At 39.1% G+C, this 23640-nt stretch overlaps 2 protein-coding genes across 3 annotated transcripts in view; both read right to left on the reverse strand.

Annotated features, from left to right (window-relative positions):
* Nucleotides 1-921: 921 nt before the first annotated feature.
* Nucleotides 922-3329, reverse strand: LOC130554806 (ATP-dependent 6-phosphofructokinase, platelet type-like). Its single transcript, XM_057334677.1, has 4 exons — nucleotides 2281-3329; nucleotides 1943-2004; nucleotides 1709-1820; nucleotides 922-963 (listed from the first exon to the last, which is right to left on the reverse strand). Exons 1-4 carry the CDS (start codon nucleotides 2380-2382, stop codon nucleotides 922-924), a joined length of 318 nt encoding a protein of 105 aa, XP_057190660.1. The 5' UTR covers nucleotides 2383-3329.
* Nucleotides 3330-3868: 539 nt separating this feature from the next.
* Nucleotides 3869-23640, reverse strand: part of LOC130554295 (ATP-dependent 6-phosphofructokinase, platelet type-like) — a 20823-nt gene continuing 1051 nt past the window's right edge. Inside the window, exons 2-18 of one of the 2 annotated variants that reach the window (XM_057333826.1) lie at nucleotides 13835-13908; nucleotides 13353-13430; nucleotides 12991-13180; nucleotides 12135-12300; nucleotides 11889-11933; nucleotides 11702-11810; nucleotides 10952-11047; nucleotides 10330-10422; nucleotides 9554-9679; nucleotides 9202-9266; nucleotides 9030-9099; nucleotides 8880-8894; nucleotides 8612-8758; nucleotides 7782-7852; nucleotides 7585-7672; nucleotides 6643-6795; nucleotides 3869-4282 (exon numbers count right to left, since the gene is read on the reverse strand). In XM_057333826.1, coding sequence (XP_057189809.1) covers nucleotides 4052-4282; nucleotides 6643-6795; nucleotides 7585-7672; nucleotides 7782-7852; nucleotides 8612-8758; nucleotides 8880-8894; nucleotides 9030-9099; nucleotides 9202-9266; nucleotides 9554-9679; nucleotides 10330-10422; nucleotides 10952-11047; nucleotides 11702-11810; nucleotides 11889-11933; nucleotides 12135-12300; nucleotides 12991-13180; nucleotides 13353-13430; nucleotides 13835-13908 — 1817 coding nt within the window. In that variant the 3' untranslated portion in view covers nucleotides 3869-4051. The other variant, XM_057333828.1, reaches the window with a different exon arrangement.

The following is a 23640-nucleotide window of genomic DNA, read 5'->3' on the forward strand; positions in this document are numbered from 1 at the left end:
AACGTTTTCCTTCATGAAAAAGGATAGCCATCTTAAGCTAAATATTGTTAATCGAAAATAAAAGCTATAGTTTACGCTGAGTGTGTGTGTGTGTGTGTGTGTAAGGGTACAGAAGAACATACAGTCTTGTTTTAAACCTGGCTAAGCAATCAAATTTCGATCCAGCGATCAAAACACGTTGTATTTTTTATTATTATTTTGATTAACGTACTTTTCAACTTTAAAGGTCTTTGCACATACAGTCCGAAATTGTCGTATACGTTTTTTAGTATTTGGCTCTCGTTTGTACTGTCTCTGAATGGTTGAAAAAGGCCACTCAAAATGCTTGACGGATGCGAAAAACACAGAAAATCGAACCCGGTCCGAATTTTTTTATGACGGACGAAAATATCGGAGGCAGTGTGTAAATGTGATTGACACAACGTGAGGTCGTATTTATTTTTTAACGCGCGGAAATTTCGGACGCAAATTTCAGACTCAATGTGCAATGGGCTTAAGTCTGCATTTAGATCCAGACAATGCCACAGTCTCCTATCTCAGTTTCAGTAAGCATGCTCTGGACTTAAGTCTGCATTCGTTTTTTTTACTGTTACGAATAATTGATTACTCTATTAAATATTGTTTTCATTACCAATTTATTTAACCTTTATTATGCATGCATAACCTCTAAAACAATTAACGCATAACCAAGTGTAAATAAACGTGAGCATTGCGGTTTTATGACTAACGAAACGGGAATATAATGCAAGCTTGCAATTTGTTGGTTTAGCAGAAAGTCCAGTTGTCATCAGTAATTTAATGTGTTAATGTGTATAGTGGTCTTAAGTAGTCGTGTGCTGTTTTCTGACTAGAATCCGCTCCAGTTGAAAGAAAAAGTCTTAGAATGTTTGTCCTCGGCTTTAATATTCAGCGTGAAAATCCTTAATGCTCTCCCGGATCTCTCTCCCGCTGCTGTCTGCTGCACTGAACCAAGCACGGAAGTGCCGAATGTGCCCATAAAAATATAGAACAATAATAAGAACTTTGGTGCCCCCTAGTGGTCGGGAGCATTTCCGTTGTGTTGTGGCTTTATTCCTTTGTGTTGTGGCTTTATTCCGTTGTGTTGTGACTCGATTCCGTTGTGTTGTGGCTTTATTCCATTGTGTTGTAGCTTGATTGCGTTGTGTTGTGAACTTATATTTGCTTTTTAAATTTCGTTGTCATGTGCACTAGTAGGCCACCATAGTCTTGTTCACCCAAAAAGAAACATTCTGTCATCATTAACTCTGATTCCAAATCTGCATAAATGTCTTAGTTCTGATAAACACAGAGAAATATATTTGGAAGAATGCTTGTAACCAAACAGTTCCAAACAGCCACCAAACAGACTCCCATAGTAGGAAAATTTTTATAAATGTCTTTGTTCTGTTGAACACAAAAGAAGATATTTTGAAGAAAGTAGGACAGCAAACAGTTCTGGTGCACTTTTGACTGCCATTGTGATTTTTCCTACTATGGTAGTCAGTGGCAGCCAAGAACTGTTTGGTTACAACCATTTGTCCAAATTTCTTTCTCTGTGTTCATCAGAACAAAGAAATTTATACAGATTTGGAATCTGAGTAAATGATGGCAGAATTTTTATTTTGGGGTGAAATGTCCCTTTAAGTGTAGGGTTCTTGTTAGAGAGCAGAAAATACTATGCTTGTAAAAGATGGTTTGTGTGTTGTACCTGCTGCATGTGTCCCAGTACATTCTTCCTGCAGTCGAACACTCCTTTGCCCTCTTCGCTGTACAGCTGATAGATGAAGTCAGTGGTGTAGTTCTCACTGCAGTTCTCATTCCTGCGTAACATACATACATAAACACACAATAAAACACTAATACAAACACTCATACACTCAATCTTCAACTCATACACCAGATCTACACGATACATCACATGAGTAAGACTTATAGCTCATACCTGATCACTAAACCCCTCTGGATGCTGGTCTTCATCTTCTCAGTTAAATGCTCCACGTTAGACTGAAAAATAGAGCACTTATAAAAACTCAGCGTGACGTATAGACGCTCTCTCTCTCTCCTTCCTTAAATAGCACACACTGCTAAATATTCCTCTATGCGTTAAGGGCAGCGTAGACAGAGGACGGGGAAGGACAGTAGACTGCAATGCAAGTGTCTCACAGAAGGGGTCAGATATGATCTTTGACCTCATGATCAACATAAAGTCCAAGTCCAATACAAACTGTTACAAGAAACATTGCAAAGCATTATGGGACAATAAACTTTTCAAACCCTCACCTGAAGGTCACGGATGTCAAATGGTTCTTCATAGATGTAGGCTGCATCGGCTCCTGCCGCCAGTGCCCCCACGGTCGCTAGGTAACCACAGTAACCGCCCATAGTCTCAATGATGAACACGCGCCGCTTGGTGCCGCTAGCCGACTGCTTTATGCGGTCACACGTCTAACACGCACACACATTGTAATGCTTTAAGGAAAAAAAACATCTTCTATCTTTCTCCTTCACACTCATGCAAACACACTACACAGTCATAAACACTCAATCATACAGCACGTTACACAAAGAAAACAAGACACACACACACATAGCTACTGGAAAACCCAGGTTGAGGTTGTAGCTGTGTTTTAAAATAATGGCTGGTCTAAGATGGTCTTTGATGGTCTAGCAGGTTAAACCAGATACTGTTTCAAAGCCCAGCTATCAACTTATGTCCAATTTTCCGAAAGGGAAGTTCACTACAACAAAGTATGTGCCACAAAGCATGTGGTTCAGCTGTTTTTAGTTATTTTTTATTTGTGATCAGCCATGTTCGCCATGCATCTTGGGAAAATAGTAAACTTGAAACAATGATTTCAGGTCTACATCTACATCTGTTCCTGTAGTGGACAAACACTGTATGATATAAGCACAGATAATGTTTGATAATCAAATCTGAAGATTATTAGCTCTTAAGAAGATATTCAAATGGGACTTCACTGAAAAACAACATTACTTGTGAATAATATTCTGTCCAAATGTCTAAAATGACCTCCCAGATGTGATTCCTTTGGAATAAAATGTGTTGGTATTAAAAATACAATAACCAAATACATTAAAGTTGTAGAATAAATCAGGAACGATATTTCAGATTTTTTATGAAGACTGCAATAATCCTGTATAAAGCAATATACAAATTTTGTGTTATTGACCATTAGATTCATCCTACAGGTGCACTAAGTACTTTTTCACTTTATTGCTGTTTTTACATACTTCTCTATTCTGTCTGAATTAAAGTCAAACTGACATTTCATGCAAAATCAAAATCGCTCAAAATATACATTTTTATAATAAAAAATAAAAAATGTATTCATTTTTACAAGATCACCAATGCAAAGTGGATTAAGGTAAGGCGACAATTTCAAACACATTTTTTTCACAATTTGCTCAATAACTGATTTTTGTTTGTTTTAATTATGGATAAAAATACTGTACTGAAACTTTTTTAAGTATATTCTTTATGTACTTGTTCTGTAAGTGATTTTTGTTTTATCTTCAGCAATGGATTCATAGTTTAAAGAAGCGTTTGCACTTAATAGTTCACCTCCAAAATGAAAATTCTGTCATCGTTTACTCAACCTGTTGTCATTTTAATCCGGTGTGATTTTATTTCTATTTAAAAACACAAAAGAAGATATTTTTAACAATGTTGCTACCAAAAACCATTGGTCCCCATTGACTTCTATTGTAGGGACACAAAACCAATGCAAGTGAATGGGGACCAACGGTTTTCTGATAACCGACATTTTTCAAAATATTTTCTTTTGTGTTCTGCAGAAGAAAAAAGTCATACAGGTTTGAAATGACAAGAGGGTGAGTGAATGATGACAGCATTTTTATTTTGAAAGTGAACTGTTCCTTTAAATAAAAAATATTAGTAAGCAACTTAAAATAAAAGCATCTGCTAAATAAATAAAAACAGTATCAAATATGTTTAGAAAGATTATATTACTGTCTGTAGAAAAAGAAGAACAAGAGCTATCAAAGTACTTAGTGCACCCTTAAAGAAACTTTACTGTGCCTCCAAATCGGTTCTAATCTTCATGGTAACATCTGGGTGTTCGGGTATGGGTCGGGTGAGGTGTCTTACCTCCACTATGGCATTGAGTGAGGTGTCGGCTCCGATGCTGAGATCAGTGCCAGCTACATTATTACTGATGGTGGCGGGCAGCATGCACATGGGCACACAGAACTCCTCATAGCTGCTGCGGGTATCCACCAGCTGCAGTAAACTCTCAAAGGCCTGCAGCAGTGGACATGCATTAGGATGGAGGCCCAACTACAGATACTGTTTGAGTGTGAGGTGAGTTGGGTAAATGTAGCCACATGACACCTGGGTATCATTTCTTTGTGAATCGTGGCAGAAAAAATGTCTTTATTCATAGGGAGCTTCAACTTGTGACGTGGGCATGGCGTTCCACTGGATAAATGGCGATTGAGAGATTGAGACTTCACAAAGTACCGAAACGAAGTGCGACCATCTGAATGCACCAGCAGCACAAGCAGACCAGCACACCGCAATATTTCCATGTAGAAAACAGCAATATATCAGGCCAGGCCCAAAACAACATGCAGTTTGTTGTGTTTAAATTAAACATGATGAAAGATTGAAGGAATATAACTTAATGTCTATAGTATAAGTTGATGTCTATAGAAAGTGGTGTCCATATTAAAATATAAAACCTTAAAAGATCAACAAAGAAAATGTGCTTATCAGTGCAAGCATTATAATCACAACACAAACTACAATTTGCAATTTGGAATACTAAACCTGATGATACACTGTTATGTGATTCTGATGATAATGAACAATTTGTTTTGGACCAGACCTTTGATATGAACAAACAAGTACACACACAAGCAAACAGACAGGTGCAAGACTGGGACCGGGTTGTGCTGTGTGACCACATGCTTTTCTCCCCAAACACACCGATTCAATCAGGCTGAAGTGACCACCATCCTCGCACCATCAAATCCAGCTATACCTCTTCTCAACAAATACAGATTTACCTACACCAAACACACCCTTATTTATGTGTACTATTAGTAAAATTACACTTACATATAAGTTTACTAAAAGAATACTTTCATAAACCAAAAAACGTGCTACATGTATCGAACTAAGTAAACTGTTAGTGTACCTATTTCACTTGTAGAAGTTGCCGTAAACAGACTAGTTGTAAACTAGTTGTGTACCCCGTTTGCTACTGTTACCCTTAAAGTACACTTATACTTTTATAATCTAAAAAGTGGGCCAATTTAGTCCCAAGTAGTCCTTAAATAGTAGATACTTAAGGGGTCATATGACAGGGCTAAAACGAATATTATCGTTTGTTTTAGATGTAACTCAATGTGTATACACGATTTAAGGTTCTGTATTTTCCACATACCGTGCATGTTTGTATCTCCTCTTTGCCCCGCCTCTCTGAAATGCGCAGATTTTTAACAAAGCTCATCGCTATGAAAAGCGAGGTAGCGCTATGATTGGCCAGTTAACCAGTGCGTAGTGATTGGTCGAATACTGCAAGTGTTACCTTACTTGCGTATACATTTGGGCGGTCTTTGTCAAATCATACCACGAACTGACGTAGATTTGTGGGGGGGTGGTTACACGAGGCGTTTCAGGCAGGTCTGGGTGAGCATTCGCTTTTAGATAGAATGCATCTTTTGTTCCGACACTTTAATTTTTGCAATTTTACGTGTCTAATACATGCATGGGCAACTTATCACACACCAAAGACACAGAACAACACGTATTCGCGCAATATGACCCCTTTAAAAGTATACTACTACCAGAAAATACTTATTAATAAGTATACTACTAGTGCATTGATGTGACAATACTGACTAAATAAAGTACACTTAAAATATACTTGCACTTTACTTAAGTATTCATAATAAATTGAAGTATACTTATTTTTATGAGGTAAATTGTTCTCAAGAAATAAAGCAATACTAAATCCAGCTTCACCTCATGTAAACTAACAAAACTAGATCAAACACAGATACAGCTGTCCCTCACCTAACTGAATACAGATCTGCTTAAGGGGCCATTTACATTTCGCGTCTAAAACCGCGGCACTTTCTCTTGTCACATGACCCGCGCGGTGCGCGCGTGGCACTCTGAAAAGTTAAATTATTTCCATCTCGATGCGGCGCCGACACACCTAGAAAAATGTGCGTGCCACAACGTATGCACGTTGCGACCGCATTGCTCCCTATTTGCGTGCACCTGCCACGTGTCTACATTTAAAATAACAAACTTGCACGCGCAAAAGAGGCAAAATGTGAATGGCCCCTATAGTACCTATAGTATATACAGTACAAGTACATAGATGCATACAGTACAAGTGCTGTCTCCTCGTGCTAAACGTATCCAACTCTTCTATCGTGTTATACAGTAGGGTCCATAGTAAGTGAGGAAGGATACACTCAAAAGGTGACGCTATCCCTATGTTTATCCGTGTGGGAAGGTTGGCCATCGTCAGCCACGACTTCTCAGCATGTCTTATATAACACAACAGTGCTCGTGACAAACAACAGTACATGCCCACCACCACACACACAACACATACACTTCAACACAAGTGTGTGACGTCTTACGTCCGTGATGGCGTTGAGGGCAGTGTCTGCCCCAATGCTCAGGTCAGAGCCGGGAATATTGTTGGACACAGTGGCCGGAACCATCACCATGGGAACGCAAAGCTCTTCGTGTTTAGAGCGAGCTGCTTGCAGCTCCATAAGTCCCATATATGCCTGCGGTCAGAGCAAGGGCTTATGGGTCACTGACCAGATTTAAAGGTAGTCATAAAAAGAGGAGAGGGGCAGAGAGCCATGCCCACGCTGATGGACATTACATGATATTACATGAGAATGAGAGAACACCATCGATATTTCTAGTCTTTCAGAGTCTCGTCTGTTGATTTGTTACGGTAAGAATATAAAATGACAGAAATGTGATATCGCTCTAGGAGGAAATGAGTTAGTAAACAGACAGAGAGGTTTCTGGAGTGTGTGACACAGTATACGGGCGGCTCTCCCTTACATAACACTGGAGATACGAAGCTGACCTACTCACATCAGATTTTAGTAGACCGAGAGTATCACAAAGGTGCTTTGCTGTCAAACACACAATTTGCTTTCCTTTTAATGATTTTAATAAGATATTGTGTATCATAACAACAAGAATTGCTTTTATATTCATGATAAATGTAAGTAGTTTAGTCTTTTAGAATTGCAGAATAAAAGCAAATTTAGATCTGATTCTTTCCTATAAATATACATCTTTAATATAATAAATACTATTAAACACTTATATAATGTTGGAAAAAATTATATATAATGTCGGAGGATTTTTCCCATGATTTACCATATACATAAATGTAAAATTTTCTAAAAAAAATACATTTTCTATTTAAAAGAGCCATAATTAATAAGAATACTGTACATTTTTAACACAGCAATGCAATAAAGCTGTACTTATTTTACAGTAAATTCTGTACAGAAAATTATAATTCCAAAGTAACTCCCTACACAATTACATACCTCAAATCCTCCAATAACCAGTAAAGCATTGATGTTGTGAATCCTCATCTGTTCTGCAATCTTATCAACATGTTTTGCTGGAAGGGTTCTAGAAATGATGTTTCAGAAAAACACATTTTTTGTTACTATGACAAGACATTGAGAAAATACCAATCAATTTTTAACTACGAATTAGGCTTTTAGACTTATTATCCTACCTTTTTGTCCCTAGTAGGGAGCCACCCTGACCAGTCCAGCCCCCGACATCACCCCATTTTATTTCTTTTATCTAGCAGAGAAAATAAAAACAGATTAAAAGTTCTTTGTAATATGTATATATACAATGGTCAAAGCAACTCATTTTGTAATAATGTGTTTTTCGATAGCAGCACTACCTTTATATAGCCTATCAGCTTTAATTTTCTTGTAAAGCAACTTTTTTCTCTTCATAAACTCTGTTATGCTACATAGAATAAAATGTCTTATACTTTCAACACTATTAAAATATGGTGTTTTTCTTCATGATTAGAGTTAGGGTCACAATAAATGTATAATACATTTAACACTTTATAATAAACAATTATATCAATTGTACATTTAAAATATGTACATTTCTAACCTAAACAAACAGAGCGATCCCCATGATGTCAGTCTGAAACCATTCGACCAAAAAACTCCACAAAAGTGCTTTGAAAGAGCATTTACAAAGAAGAATGTGATGCATCTGTAATGCTGTACTGGGGTGGGAAGGAATAATGGGCTTACCGTAAGCATTACAGTTTATCTTATTTGGCAAGAGATTGATTTGCCTACACACACACATACACTCAGAAGAGGTTTGCAGTCTAACACAGAGCTTTTTTTTATGTGCAGCAAATGTATTTCTGCTTCTTGCAGTCAAAGCTGCTCAATCCAAGAACTCATTTACGTGCAAGCTGCTGTTGGACTTGAACAGAACTTATAGACATGTATGTAGGACTAAATATGCAAAATCACAGTAATCTAGTGTTGCTTGCAGTAGAATGAGTGTGAAGGTGTGTTATGTTACCTGCCCCTTGTAGAAGCCCTCGAATCCATCACTGACCGCAAACATAGTGTGACCCTCAGTAATTCCCACCCTGACAGCTGAGCGCACCGCTGCATTCATCCCTGCTGCCGGAGCACCAACATTCAACACGGCTATATTAAATGAACTCTAGAGAGAAGAGGAGAGTATAAAAACACATTCCCAACGCAAACACACAATCATTCAGTCACTTCATCAAAAGACATCTACACTATTGTCAAAAGACATTCTATTCTATTCATGTACATACATGATGCTGGCCATTCTTCATTTCATCAACATCACCACAATAAAAAAGAAACACACTTAGCTATTAGTGTGACAGATCAGACATGCTTTACTTCATGTGAACTGAGTCTGATAAATAACAAGCATCTATCCAGCATACTGAGTGACTTACATGTGGCAGCTCATCGTCCGTTTTGCGGTGAGACAAGAGTTTGTAGGTGTTCAGGTTGTTTTCAAAACTTCTAAAATGTTGCAGAGAAAAATATAAGATGCACATTTGGTACATTTCATGTTACATTGAAAGTGCACTGGATTAGAATAGAATCTTGATTTGTGTGTCTTGCCTGCCACGTAGCTTTACAGCCTCTTTAAATCTTTTTTCATCCATGGCCTTCTGCACCTCCTGAGTCTGCAATACAACAAACAAACAAACTCAAACCAATCTCCAAATAGAGCATTCAACCAATAGATTCTACACAACAGAGTATTTGCTTTTTTGCTGAATCATATTTTCATTTTGACTGACCTAGAGTCAGATTTGGGACTGTTGCTAAGTGTGGTCTAACATAAAGAAGGTAACAAGCTTTTATAAATAATTACCCATATTTTTTTCTCTTAAATTTAGAGAAGGTTTTAATTTATTTTGACATAAAAGTAACTAAATGTGGTAACTACAATAAGGTGGTTATTTCTCACCATCTGAACACACTCCATCAGAGGAACCCTGACGGCCTGGTTCCCACATAGGGACACCACACACGCCGGGGTACCAGGGGAAGCTTCTAACAGGGCCAACACAGCTTCCACACCCATACGACTCGCCTAAAGAGGAAGACATTTCAAATGTTGGAAACAATAAGATTCTATATTCTAAGGTTTTATATTGTGTATAACCAGAGTGATATGTTAGATATAAATTATGTTAAACATGTAAAGGTAGCCCCACCTCAAAGTCTGTCTACTCGCCTGTTTACTGTATAATTTGAGCTGTATAAGCAATATTATTTTATTCCTGTTTTTGTAACACAATCTTGACAAGCAGTTTTTGTGCTTGCCAGGAAAATACTTTTTTTTAACCCTGTTAAAGGGACAATCCACCGCAAAAAATAAAAATTCTGTCTTTTTTTACTCACCCTGGAGTTGTCCCAAATCAGTATAAATGTCTCTGTTCTGATGAACACAGAGAGAGATGTTTAGAAGAATGCTTGCAACCAAACAGTTCTTGGCCACAAAAATGACAATGGTAGTCAAAGGTGCCCCAGAACTGTTTGCTTTCCTACATTCTTAAAATATGTGTTCAACAGAACAAAGAAACTTATAAAGAACTTTTGCTTACAAGCATTCTTCCAAATATCTTCCTCTGTGTTCATCAGAACAAGACATTTATACAGATGTGCAACAACTTGAGGGTGAGTAAATGAAGACAGAATTTTCATCTTTGGGTGAACTGTTCCTTTAAGTAAGGAACATACCAAAATTCTGTCGAAGGCAGAGGGTGTTCCTCCTCTCTGGACGTGACCCAGGATGGTGACCCGCGTGTCAAACCCCAAACAGCGCACCACCAGCTGCATGCAAACAAGTCAAAGCACAATCTGCACTGAGGTTTCCCAGACATTATCCTGATACATTGCATTTTTGCAAATATATTTACTATTAATATTACAGCTCAGACTAAACTTGGAAACAACCCAAAAACACAATTAGTCAAAAATGTATAAATAAAGCACACAGGGAATCATTCTAAAGACAAGCTTAGCAAGCACAACCACAGGCTTGTGTGTTATGAGGGAAAATGTGTGTGACATTACATTTTATTTTATGACACACTAATAACAAAACTCACATTTATTTATATTTAAACAACACACATACAGATTGACACTAGAGAACCTGTCTGACAAAAATAAAAAACACATCTGAGCTAGAGTAAAAAAAGCACCATCACAATGTCTCCCAGCATGCTCTCTGCTTTTTTTCGTTAATAGTTCGAAATTTGTCAAATGATGCATTTAGAGAAATGAAGTTACGGTAACTCATTAAGCATACACGTGCAGACGGTAGACATCATGTGGTTTGCTGGTGTGCATTACTCACATCCTTTATATGGTCTGTGGTTACGGGCTTGTTGTTTTGGTCTATTGCGCCTTCTGCTACTATGATGATATTAAGCCGCTTCTTATCAGCACGATTCTACACAGGAAAAGAAGCAGCCACACACAGAGACATTCACACCGGTGTGAACAGAGGGTGGAAATACTCACATCTTTGACTGCATTAGAGCTGATGGCGTTTCCATGTCTGTCTGTGGCTTCCTCAGCCACAATGATTATATTGAGTCGAGAACCTCGTGAACGACTCTGCCACACAAATGCTGCGGGATTGAAACACACTGTGTGTGTGTGTGCAATAGTGTGTGTACTTTCGCAATGTGCTTATATGCATGGTCATCCCATGTGTGTGTGTGTCTGCGTGTGTGCATGTGCGTGTGTGTGTGTGCGTTCATGTTTGTATGCATCCCGGTGGGGACCTAAACCTGAATACACACCAACACATGGGGACTCGTGTCACCGTGGGGACCAAGATTGAGGTCCCCAGGGGCAAAAAAGCTAATAAATTGTACAGAACAATATTTTTTACAAATCTAAAAATGCAAAAAGTGTTCTATGATCTTTAGGTTTAGGGATAGGGGATAGAATATACAGTTTGTACAGTATAAAAACATTATGCCTATGGACTGTCCCCACAGGGATAGTCACCCAAAGTGTGTGTGCGTGCGTGCGTGCGTGCGTGCGTGTGTGTGTGTGTGCGTGCGTGCGTGTGTGTGTGTGTTTGTGTGTGTGTTACCTCTGATAATTTCTGACACATCTGTTCCTCCCAGCCATCTTTGGGAGGCATTTCTGGAATGAGGACCCAGTCAGCTCCACATGCGAGAGCGCTGACTAATGCTAGATACCTACACACACAGACAAACAAATTGTTTATACTGATTTAAATATGATTTTTGCGAGGTGGTACTACAATAAGGTCTTACCCACAGTGTCTGCCCATGACCTCCAGCACAAAGGTCCTTTGATGACTAAAACACATAATATAAAAAAACGTTCAATTATCTTTAATGGCATTGAATCTATTGTCCTGTGTATTTGATATTCAGTTTTGATTTGAAAAGCTAGGATCTGTATAGATCACTGTGTTATTGATGGGTGTCGAGAGGAAGAGGGTGAGGAGATGTTGGATGGAAAAGAATGGATGATAGATGGCTGGTGTCTGTATATACCTCTGTGCTGTGGTCATTATCGCATCCACCACCTCTATGATCCTGTGCAATGCGGAGTCAGTGCCAATAGTCATATCTGTCCCGCAGAAGTCGTTGTCTATTGAGCCCACCATCCCGACTATATGTAACACAGAATGAATCTGAGCAGCTTCTTCACTGATTTGATCTGAGTGAGAGAGACAAAGAAATGCAGGCGGACAAAGACAAAGTAAAAAACTGATAAGTAAAAAAGGACTGGGACAAAGATTTTAACTAGTATATCTCTGATTTTTACACTGTGTTTTTCTTATGCCTCTACTGTGCTATGTCTTTTCTTTAAAGGGACGGTTCACCCAAAAAATGAAAATTCTGTCATGAATTACCCTCTAGTTGTTCCAAACCTACTGTGTACATTTATTTGTTTGGTTAAACACAAAGAAAGATATTTGGAAGAATGTTAGCAACTGACATTTCTGGGGCACCTCTGACTACCATAGTATGTAGAACAATCTGTTGAACAAAAAACTAAACATTTAGAAGAATTTAGGAAAACAGGCAGCTCTGGGGCACCATTGACAACCATTTTAAGGGTAGTCAATAGTGCCCTAGAAATCTCAGTTGCTAACATTCTTCCAATTATCTTTCTTTGTGTTCAACAGAACAAAGACATATATACAGGTTGGGAACAACTTGAGGACGAGTAAATCATTTTTGGGTGAACTATCCCTTGAAAGCTTATTCTATAATGTCTTTAAATTGCTATTTTTTGCTAATGTAGTTTCTGTAGCTTATTGTACTTTCAAAATTGTGAAAAGCACTATAGAAACAATAGACAAACATTATTCCAATTTCCAAGCTCCTCCTCCTACTCTGTTACCCGATTGGACGAGCTCATCCAGTAGTCCGCTCCACTCCTCCCTGAAGAGGTTAGCACCGGTCAAACTGCCATCTCCACCAATCACACACAAGTTGGTGATGCCCCGCTGTACCAGGTTTAAAGCCGCATGCAAACGTCCCTCGCAGGTACGAAAATCCTTGCAACGGGCACTGCCAATCACTGTGCCACCCTAAACACACACAAAGGCTTTAAGAAAAATGTTGTGTCATGTTCAAAATAGAATATTAGCTTACAACTAAGACTGATCTTGTAATGCAGGTACGACAATCGTTTCTTGCATTGTTTGTATATTTGCTGTTTAAAATAATTAAAAATGTATTTTAATAGGGCAATTTGCTTACCACTTGCAACATACTGGAAACACTTTCCCATGATGCCTCTTTGATGTTTTCACCTCCGTCCACCATGCCCTGGTACCCCTGTGACACAATCCACTCATTGTAACATCAACAAACCTGAATTCATTTTTTCTCTTGTCCAAGTTTTCATATGTATATTTATAGAACGAACGTTCTGTCATTTATTCACCCTCATGTCATTCAAAACCTGTATATGACTCTTTCTTCTGTGGAACACAAAAGAAGATATTTTGAGAAATGCTGTGGTTTTGTGTCCATACAATGGAGGCAAATTGAAACCGATGTTGTTTGGTTACCAACGTTCTTCAGAATTTCTTATTTTGTATTTTGCAGAGGAAGGAAAGTCACACAGGTCTGGAGTGCGAGTAAAGGATGATATTTTTGGTTGAATTGTCCTTTTAACGGTCCACTTTGGATTTCACATAGGATTTAAAAAAATGAGAGACTGAGACTAAGAAAATCACCTCATGGATGAAATAAACTTTGGCTCCTACGTAGATTCCCATTCTGACAACTGCCCTCACGGCAGCATTCATACCTTCAGGAAGAAAACAGTGCAGAAAGAAAGTCTTTTAAAAAAGAAATGTTGTATAGGCTCACAAAGTGCTTTACTGCAGAAGTTGCATGTGACATAAATGGTCAGTGATGCAAAGTTGGCAGAGGGGGATGTGGAGGTTTTGCTCACTATGTTTCTATAGCGCTGTGACCCGACAAGTCGAATAAAGCATGTATTCCCCTGAGGCTAGAGCCCACCCTAACTCCTAGTGATGGGAGAGCTACTGCCTAGAGACCGTTGGAAACATAGTGTCACCAGAGGCAGAGATGAAAAAGGGTCAAACGTGATGCTGAGAATAACTGTGATTCAGGCAATACTTTCCAAAACACACAATTTGCTGTTCTGTTTAAAAGGATAGCGATTGCCAATGACACAATTCAAGCACTTTATTGTATACTTTATTGGCCTGCTTCCTGTTTCCTGCATCGCTGCCGGCGGCTTGTTTGTATCAGTGCGCTTACCACTTCGCTCTAATATTAGTGTATTTTATTATCGTTAATTATTATTGTCGTTGCTAACTTATCCTGATATCTCAATAACCCTGTTCCTGTTATTTACCTGGAAGAGTCTAAACCAAAAGTGATAGTTAACTTAACGCCGTTAGCATAGCAATAGCGTGTTAGCTTGCTTTCTGTTCACGCTGTGGAATATCATCTTGCCTCTGGTTTGTCTTGTGTGCTAACTGTTTCTCTTTTTAAGCGAGTATACTACGATCCATCGAGCAACCTTGGTAAGTTGGAATTGCACTTCAAATCCGGTGAGTTATGGCTTCTATTCCTATTATTGTTACTTGCACCTCATGTCATATGTTTAGCTTAGCCTTCTCTGTCAGCTGCGAGGGTTTTATATGCGATAAATGCAGGGAAATAGTTAGGCTGACAGAGAAGATCTTAGAATTAGAGTCTCGCATCCAATCTTAATTTTGCCGTGTTTGAATGTAAGCAATCTGCCAAGTTGTAAATCCGAAGGTGAACGAATAACAAAGTTATTAGCTTATAAAAAAGGTAATCGACTCTGAATCACGCGAACAAGCCATGACCTGTCCGAATCTTTAACCACAATGTACCTACGTCACTAGAAAAATCCCCGCCTACTGACTGCGAAAACTTAACTCTCTCCTCCCCAAACACTGTACTAGCTCGTTCGTGACGTGTGCATCATGTCTAAGAGAAGCTGTGTTCTATGTAGTGAAACTAAGTCAGTCTTATTTTCACTACCAAAGGAAGAACTTCTGAGGAAAAATGGTTACTATTTATTTTTCAAACGACACCAAAGGAGTATAAACCGAACGTTTTACTTTGCGCGCGTCATTTTACCGAAGATTGCTTCACCAATCTTGGCGCCTTTACTGCAGGATACATTAAACGTCTTTCCTTAAAAGATGTTGCAATACCAACTTTATTTGGACCTGTAAGCTCCACCGAATCACAACCTGTAAGTGTGACTCTTTATTTTTGTCTTTACTTAAAATTAAATTTGTGTGACGTTATCTCATGTCTGTGTTTAGCTAACGTTACCGTTATTTTTGGGGTTGTTACTGTTTGTTTACCTAACGTTAGCTATAAACTCGTTGCGCTAATGTAAGTGTTCAACCATATTAACTCGCAAAGTCTTTATTTCAAGAACTGCGTGGTGTACTATAGTTATAATAACATCTGAAGATACGAACACCGTACACTGTATGCCGTGATAACTAACTGTTACAAGAGAAGTGTCTAAAACAGTCCTTTTTCTTACTGGCATCTGTATAAGGATTAAAGAATGATTCGTCAGACTCGGGCTCGAACTGGTAAGGTAAAATCGACGCCATCTCTCTCTATACACTGTTAATATCCAACCACCTGCAAACCGTAATACAGCAGTAATGATAGGCGGTCCATTTGCGACACATGCTGAACGCGTTTGACCAATCACAGCAGACTAGACCATTTGACCAATCACAGCAGACTAGACCATCTGACCAATCACAGCAGACTACACTATCTGACCAATCAGATCAGACTACGCTGGCGGAAAGGCGGAGATTACCAGATGAATCGCGGAACGAATCATTTGAGAGTCAGTCAAGAAGTAAGGTAATAAAAACTGCTTATTATTACGAAATAATAGTATTTTTACATCATGTATGTACATAAACTTGTTGTCGGACACTCCATAAACCAAAATAAGCCCTTAAAAATATTGAGGAATGTACTCTTTAAAGAATTTGGTGGGTTCTTATCAGAACTAGTACTGGCCGCAGATAGACTCCTTGTCGTTGGTGACTTTAACATCCACGTAGATAACGTTACAGATGCCTTAGGAATGGCTTTCAAAGACACTCTTAACTCCATGGGCATTAGTCAACATGTGTCAGGACCCACTCACCTTCGTAATCATACTTTAGATTTAATACTGTCTTACGGTATAAATGTGGACGACGTTAAAATCCTTCAGCAGAGTGAAGACATTTCGGATCATTATCTGGTATTATGTTTGCTTCACTGGCCTACGGCTGCAAATAAAACTCATTGTTACAAATATGGTAGAACAATAACTTCAACTACCAAAGATGCGTTTCTCGATAATCTGCCCGAATTGTCTCAAATCATGAGAAATAACGTTGAAGATCTTGACATTACCACTGAAAATTTTAATTCCACCTTCTCGGTAACGCTAGACAAAGTTGCTCCACTACGTTTAAAGAAGATTAAAAATGGCAGCCCCACACCGTGGTATAATGAACACACTCAGGCTCTAAAGAAAGCGGCCCGAAAAATGGAGCGCAACTTTAAGAAAACTAAATTAGAGGTATTTCGTACAGCATGGAAGGATAGTATTCGAAAATACAGGAAAGCCCTAAAAACTTCTAGATCCGCCTACTTTTCATCACTAATAGAAGAAAACCAGCACAACCCTAGGTTTTTATTTAACACGGTGGCTAAATTAACAAAAAATAAATCGTCAGTGACTTCTGATCCTGTATATCAGCATAGCAGTGATGAATTTATGAACTACTTCACATATAAAATCCAAGATATTAGAGAAAAAATTATAACAATGCAATCAGAAGTGAAACCCGCTGAACAAACTAACTACAGCGCCCTTAAGGAGAAAATGCAATTATTTTATACCGTAGATCAAGATGAGCTGTCTAAAATTATTAGATCATCTAAATCAACAACATGCATACTAGACCCTATACCTACAAATCTACTGAAAGAGATGCTCCCAGAAATTATAGATCCTCTTCTTGGTATTATTAACTCATCTCTGACATTAGGACATGTGCCTAAAGCATATAAGGTGGCTGTTATAAGGCCCCTTGTCAAAAAACCCCAACTCGACCCTAGAGAACTAAGGAACTACAGGCCTATATCGAATCTACCTTTCATATCTAAAGTTCTGGAAAAAGTAGTTTCAACTCAATTATGCTCCTTCCTCCAAAGGAATGACATCAATGAAGAATTCCAGTCTGGATTTAGAGCATGTCACAGTACAGAGACTGCTTTGATCAGAGTTACAAATGATCTGCTATTGGCGTCTGACCGAGGTTGTATCTCGTTATTGGTGCTGCTAGACCTTAGTGCTGCATTCGATACCATTGACCACAGCACACTCCTACATAGACTCGAAAATTATGTCGGCATTAAGGGAATAGCTTTGAAATGGTTTAAATCTTATTTATCCGACCGTTTTCAATTTGTAGCAATAAACAATGAGGTGTCACGCAAATCGCAAGTCCAGTACGGTGTACCACAGGGCTCAGTCTTAGGGCCTCTGCTCTTCGCATTATACATGCTACCTCTAGGAGATATAATAAAGCGACACGGAGTTAGCTTTCACTGTTATGCTGATGATACTCAACTTTATATTTCCTCGAAGCCTCATGAAACACAGCAGTTCCATCGAATAATGGAATGCATAGTCGATATAAAAAACTGGATGAGTAACAACTTTTTATTACTGAACTCGGACAAAACGGAAGTGTTACTTATTGGACCGAAAACTGCTATAAGTAACAACCAAGAATACTGTTTAACTATTGACGGATGTTCCATAAAACCCTCGTCGTCAGCAAAGAATCTGGCGTTCTATTCGATAGTAATCTGTCATTTGAGAGCCACGTCGCCAACACCTGTAAAATTGCGTTTTTCCATCTTAAGAATATATCTAAACTACGTCATATGCTGTCAATTCAGATGCAGAGAAGTTAATTCATGCATTCATGACATCAAGACTAGATTACTGTAATGCACTGTTAGGTGGTTGCCCTGCAGGCTTATTACAAAAACTCCAATTGGTCCAAAACGCGGCAGCTCGAGTTCTTACACGTACAAAAAAGTATGAACATATTAGCCCGGTTCTGTCAACCTTGCACTGGTTACCTATAAAGCATCGCGTTAACTTTAAAATCTTGCTTATTACCTATAAAGCCTTACATGGTTTAGCTCCTCAGTACTTGAATGAACTCCTTTTGTATTACAGTCCTTCACGTGCATTACGCTCTCAGGCGTCCTGTCAGTTGGTAATACCTAGAATTTCAAAATCAAGTGCAGGTGGTAGATCCTTTTCCTATCTAGCGCCTAAACTTTGGAATAGTCTTCCCTGCACTGTCCGGGAGGCAGACACACTCTGTCAGTTTAAATCTAGACTAAAGACGCATCTTTTTAATCTTGCATACACTACTCTTCCATAATATAAATCTTCAGAGGGTTTAGGCTGCATTAGTTAGATCAACCGGAACCAAAAACACAACTGATGTACTTGTTGCATCAAAGAGTACAGAACAGTACTCTACTCTCAGCCAGTCTTGTCTCATTGTTCCAAGGTTACCACAGCGAGCAGGATGCAGTTCATGGCCTGACCTGATGGTAGAGCGGAGAATGGGAAGGGGGACCTGACAAGAGCTGAGATGATAGAGCTGGATAAAGAAGGACGCGGTCTCTTGACATGTCTTCACCACAAAATTTCAAATGCTATTAGATATTAATGATCTAATCCCAATCTGCCTGACCGGGGGGGCTGCTTTAGAATTTTAAAGTTTTACTTAATTAATATTGCATATAGGAATTTATAGTCTGTTATATTTGACCTGTGCTTCTCTCTCCTTTATCCTAAATGTGTGCTCTCACTGAGCGTGTGTGTGTGTGTGTGTGTGTGTGTGCGTACTTGTCTGTGTACGTACGTGTGTGTGTGTGGTGTGTGTTGTTGTGTGTGCGTNTTTATCTGAGGATAGTAAGAGTTTAACGACGATAGAAAACACTTTGGATGCGAGCAACATTAGCGCACACAGCTCGGTTCCGGTTGAAAATCCTCCGCAGCTGGGAAACTTCGTGACTGTGAGACGGCGTAGTCGCAGGACAAAACATCACTCGACCGTTCCGATTACAGTCTCGAACAGGTTTGCCCCGCTCAGTGACGCACCGACTGAGAAACCTGCTGAAAGTGCCCTAGTTTCGGTGATTCATTGTTCGAACTGAACATACACTGTAAACCCAAATGTTCAAAATAATCAAACAGATTAAGTAATGTAAACTTAATTTTATAAAAAAGTTCTACTTAATATTTTAAGTTCGTGAAACACTTTTTTACTTTTGAGTAAAGTATAATGATTATTTTTGATTAACTTGAATAAAACTCAAAAAATTATTTGCTCCTTACTTAATTTAAACATGTTAATTCAACAATTGGTCAAGAAGGATTTCCAATTCCCAGCATGCTTTGCGTCAGACTGCATTAGGAGAGTAAATTAAAAAAAATGATTATTTTATATGTTTTTAGTAAAGTTAAAGACTTGTTAGTGTTTAATGTTCACTTCTCTTAGATATTTAGAAGAGTTTGACATATTTTTCAGTTGTTGTGGTTACCATTGTTATAGAAGAGTGGTGCATGTGCCTAGTCTCTGCGAAGCTACATTTCACCTGTAACAGTGTTAGTCACCAGTGAGCAGTAACTGTTCTAATGCCAGTTCTGAGATCGAGTCTCTGTCTGCATATTTTGGTCATCATAATCAAGGTGTTTGATTTATGCATATTAAGACTAAGGAAGTAGCAAAATAATGAAACCGAAAGAATTTAGTTTAGTTAACTTAAAAATGCAATTTTAGTCACACGTCTTTCTGTACGGTTCCGACCTGATCGAGTCCTGCTCCGTTTATGAGGGACGCCCTCCGCCTGCCTTTCCCGCTCCCCAGCATTCCCGCTGGGCCTGGGTGGGCAGAGACAGCTGCATGAGAGCTCAGCAGAAGTGCGTGTCCACAGCCGCTCCTCTTCGCTCTGCCATCCTCTCCAACATGGAGCAGCAGGGAGCAGCAGGCAGCCTGGTCAAAACGTATGTGCTGTGCTTTAAAAAAAAATCAGTCTTCTAATAAAACTATTATGTAGTATTTCTGATTTTGGATGTAATTTTATCGCTTTGTGTTATATTATAGATTCTCCTGCATACTTCCTGCTGCTGTGGCCCCTCCCCCTCAGTTATACGCAGCCAATCCCCCGCCCTCGTACAGCCTGGTACAAAAGTCATTCAGACGGCAGCTGCAGGAAGTGTCCACTCCGCATAACGCTGAGATTCGTAGTCTGGCCTGTCCCACTATGGTCAGCTTCTCAGATGTGCACATGCTAGAGATGGATTCAGGTGTGTACGGTGGCACTTATCTGCAAATATTTTTTAATTGATGGTCCTTGATAAAAAACATGGTATTAAAATACCTGGTATTATTGCGTTTTCTGTAACCAAGTTGTTCAATTGAGGTACATTATTTAATTAATGTGGAATTAAATAATACATTTATTCAATTATTGATGTAACTATCAAAATCTCACTGTACAATGACACCTCCGTATAAAGTCCATGGTACGATATTTATTGCAATATTTAAAATGACAAATGATGACTTGGAAACGTGCCATAAGCATCCTCTCTTCTTTATCCTCCAATCATAACTGTTGTGCGTGCGCATCCGTGTGTGTGTGTGTGTCTCTATGTCTATGTGTGTTAGTACGTGTGCATATTGAGTGTGTGGAGTGTTTTGTATGTGGGTATGTCTGTCTTCTGTGTTGTCAACCTTTTCTTGTTTTTGCAGGTACAACTTTAATTATTTTGCTTATAGTCAATATGTCTCATGTACAGCTGCTTTGTAACAATGAAAATTGTAAAAGCGCTTTATAAATAAAGTTGAGTTGAGTTGTATACTTCTTTTAAACCCAGTGCTTACACTAAAAACAACCTTTTAAAATGGTTTCAGAACTGAATCATCTGCTGATGGAAAGAGGCACACACAGCACAACATCTGTGGTGAAAATTGCTTTGAAACAGAATCAAAGTTATTGGGGAACTCCCTTATATTTTTATTCTGTGTTAAAGAAAATTCGCAGCAGATCTCAGGATTTCAAAACCATCTGAAATAACATCGCCCAAGGGTGATAAATACTCTAAGATCAAAGTGCACATGCTCAAATGTTTGTATTCACGACGCGGCTCAAATGTTTGTATTCACGACACAACGAGGAGTACTCTGCCCTGTCCGGGGAGAGGGCTCCGAGCTCGGTATTAGCCCAAACACAGAGCGCTCCCCCCATTGACCTGCGGGCGCAAAACGGGCTCGTGGTGAGGAGCCGGGGTGGTGGAGGGATGCTTGGAGAATGTAGAGAGAAATGCAGGTAAGGACTAGGAGTGCGATGTTACCTTTATCTGATGCTATAAGCAGGTCGTTTGTAATTTTAACGAGCGCAGTTTCTGTACTATGATGCGATCTAAAGTCTGACTGAAATTTTTCGTGTATGTCATTATTTTGTAAGAAAGAGCACAACTGAGTGGACACTACTTTTTCTAGTATTTTAGACAGGTAAGGGAGATTTGAAATCGGTCTAAAGTTTCCTAGATCATTGGGGTCTAAGTTTGGTTTCTTGATAAGAGGCTTAATGATGGCTAGTTTAAAGGGTCCTGGGACATGGCCTAGATTAATTGACGAGTTGATAATGTTATAAATGGGCTCAATTGCCCATTTATAACTGGTAATAACTCTTTTAATAATTTAGTTGTATGGGGTCTAATAAGCAAGTTGTAGGTTTAGATGTTGCAATAAGTTTAATTAAATCTTCCTGTTTTATAGGTGAAAAACTATAGCCTTTCTTTTGAGGCGATGGTTGGTACTAATTCATAGGACAGAGTTGGAGGTTGAGTTTTTACTATTTTGTCTCGTATGTTTTCGATTTTCTCTGTAAAAAAAATCATGAATTCATTGCAAGGTGCGGCGGAATAACCAGGTCAGGTGATGTCTGTTTATTTGTTAATTTAGCAACTGTAGCCTACTAAATAAAAACCTTGGATTGTTTTTGTTAGTTTCTATGAGGTTAAGGAGGTGCTCAGCCTTTGCTGCTTTTAGTGCCTTTTTATAACAGTTTGCACTCTCTTTCCACGCCGTTTTAAAGACCTCCAATTGGGTTTGTTTCCATTTGCGCTCCAGTTTACGTGTTTCTCTTTTAAGGGAGCGAGTGGTGCTATTGTACCATGGTGCTACGTTTTTCTCATTAATCTTTTTTGACTTCATAGGTGCGACAGCTTCTAATGTAGGCCTATTAGAGAAAATAGTGCCCAAGTTGCTGGTCATGTCATCGAGCGATTCTGTATGTACGGTTATTAAAGGAGTCAGATCTGGCAAGCTCTTTGCTAAACTATCTTTAGTAGTCGAGGTAATTGTTCTACCCTGTCGATAACGTGTTAGGGTACGATCACACAGAACGCGATTTTCATGTTCGAAAACGCGAGGCGCTGCTCTTTTGATTGACTCTTTGAAAAGAGAAGCGCGCAGCGATTTTTTTATGTTGCTAGGTAACCATCAAAACAGCTGTCCTGTCAGTCAAGGATTATAGCGCGATCGCTCTAGTTGCTGTTAACCGTCATATTATCAGAAACTTTAAAAAGGTACAAGCAGAGGGCGTTTGCTCGGACCTTTCTCGGTTAACCCGTGTCAGCTAGCACAAGTTTCTCCTTCATCATTGCAGTCTCCGGACGTTTCAATCAACTGTAAAGTTCCGTCACCGTATCGGAAGGCCCGCCTCTCCACTCATTCGATTGGACAATGGAAAAAAGCACACATGACGTGAAGCGCTTTTCTGCTCAGAGTTGAGTTTTTTTCAACTTCGGGCGCTTAGAGCGACGCGCTGCAGGCGGCAGAAACGCGAGGCGCCCGGCATAGCGCGCAAAACGCTCCCTGCCAACTGAAAACAATTCAAAAGAGGCGCGTCTCACAGCAAAAGGCGCGTTCTGTCTGATCAGGCCCTTAAGCGGCTGATTTCTGCAGTGCGCAGTGTACATGTTATAAGATAGTTATAAGATAGTGATCAGAACATCGTCGCTTTGAGGTATAATATCTATATTGGTTAGATCGGCTCCGTGAGATATAATCAAGTCTAGTGTATGATTAAATCGATGAGTGGGTCCATTGATGTGTTGTGTTACTCCAAAAGAGTGTAGTAGCTCTGTAAACGCCACTGCTAATGCATCGTTAGCACTATCTACGTGGATATTAAAATCTCCGACAATTAGTACTTTATCAACGTTAACCAATAGGTCCGATAGGAAGTCCGCAAACTCTTTCAGAAAATCAGTGTAGGGACCAGGGGGTCTATACACTGTAGCCAACGTACAAGAAAGCAATGGTTTTTTACTGTCAATTGGAACAATTATGTTCAACGCAAGCACTTCAAATGATTTAAATTTATGCTCCGTTCT

This window comes from Triplophysa rosa, linkage group LG5 (genome assembly GCF_024868665.1).
Source record: "Triplophysa rosa linkage group LG5, Trosa_1v2, whole genome shotgun sequence".
Lineage (NCBI taxonomy): Eukaryota > Metazoa > Chordata > Actinopteri > Cypriniformes > Nemacheilidae > Triplophysa > Triplophysa rosa.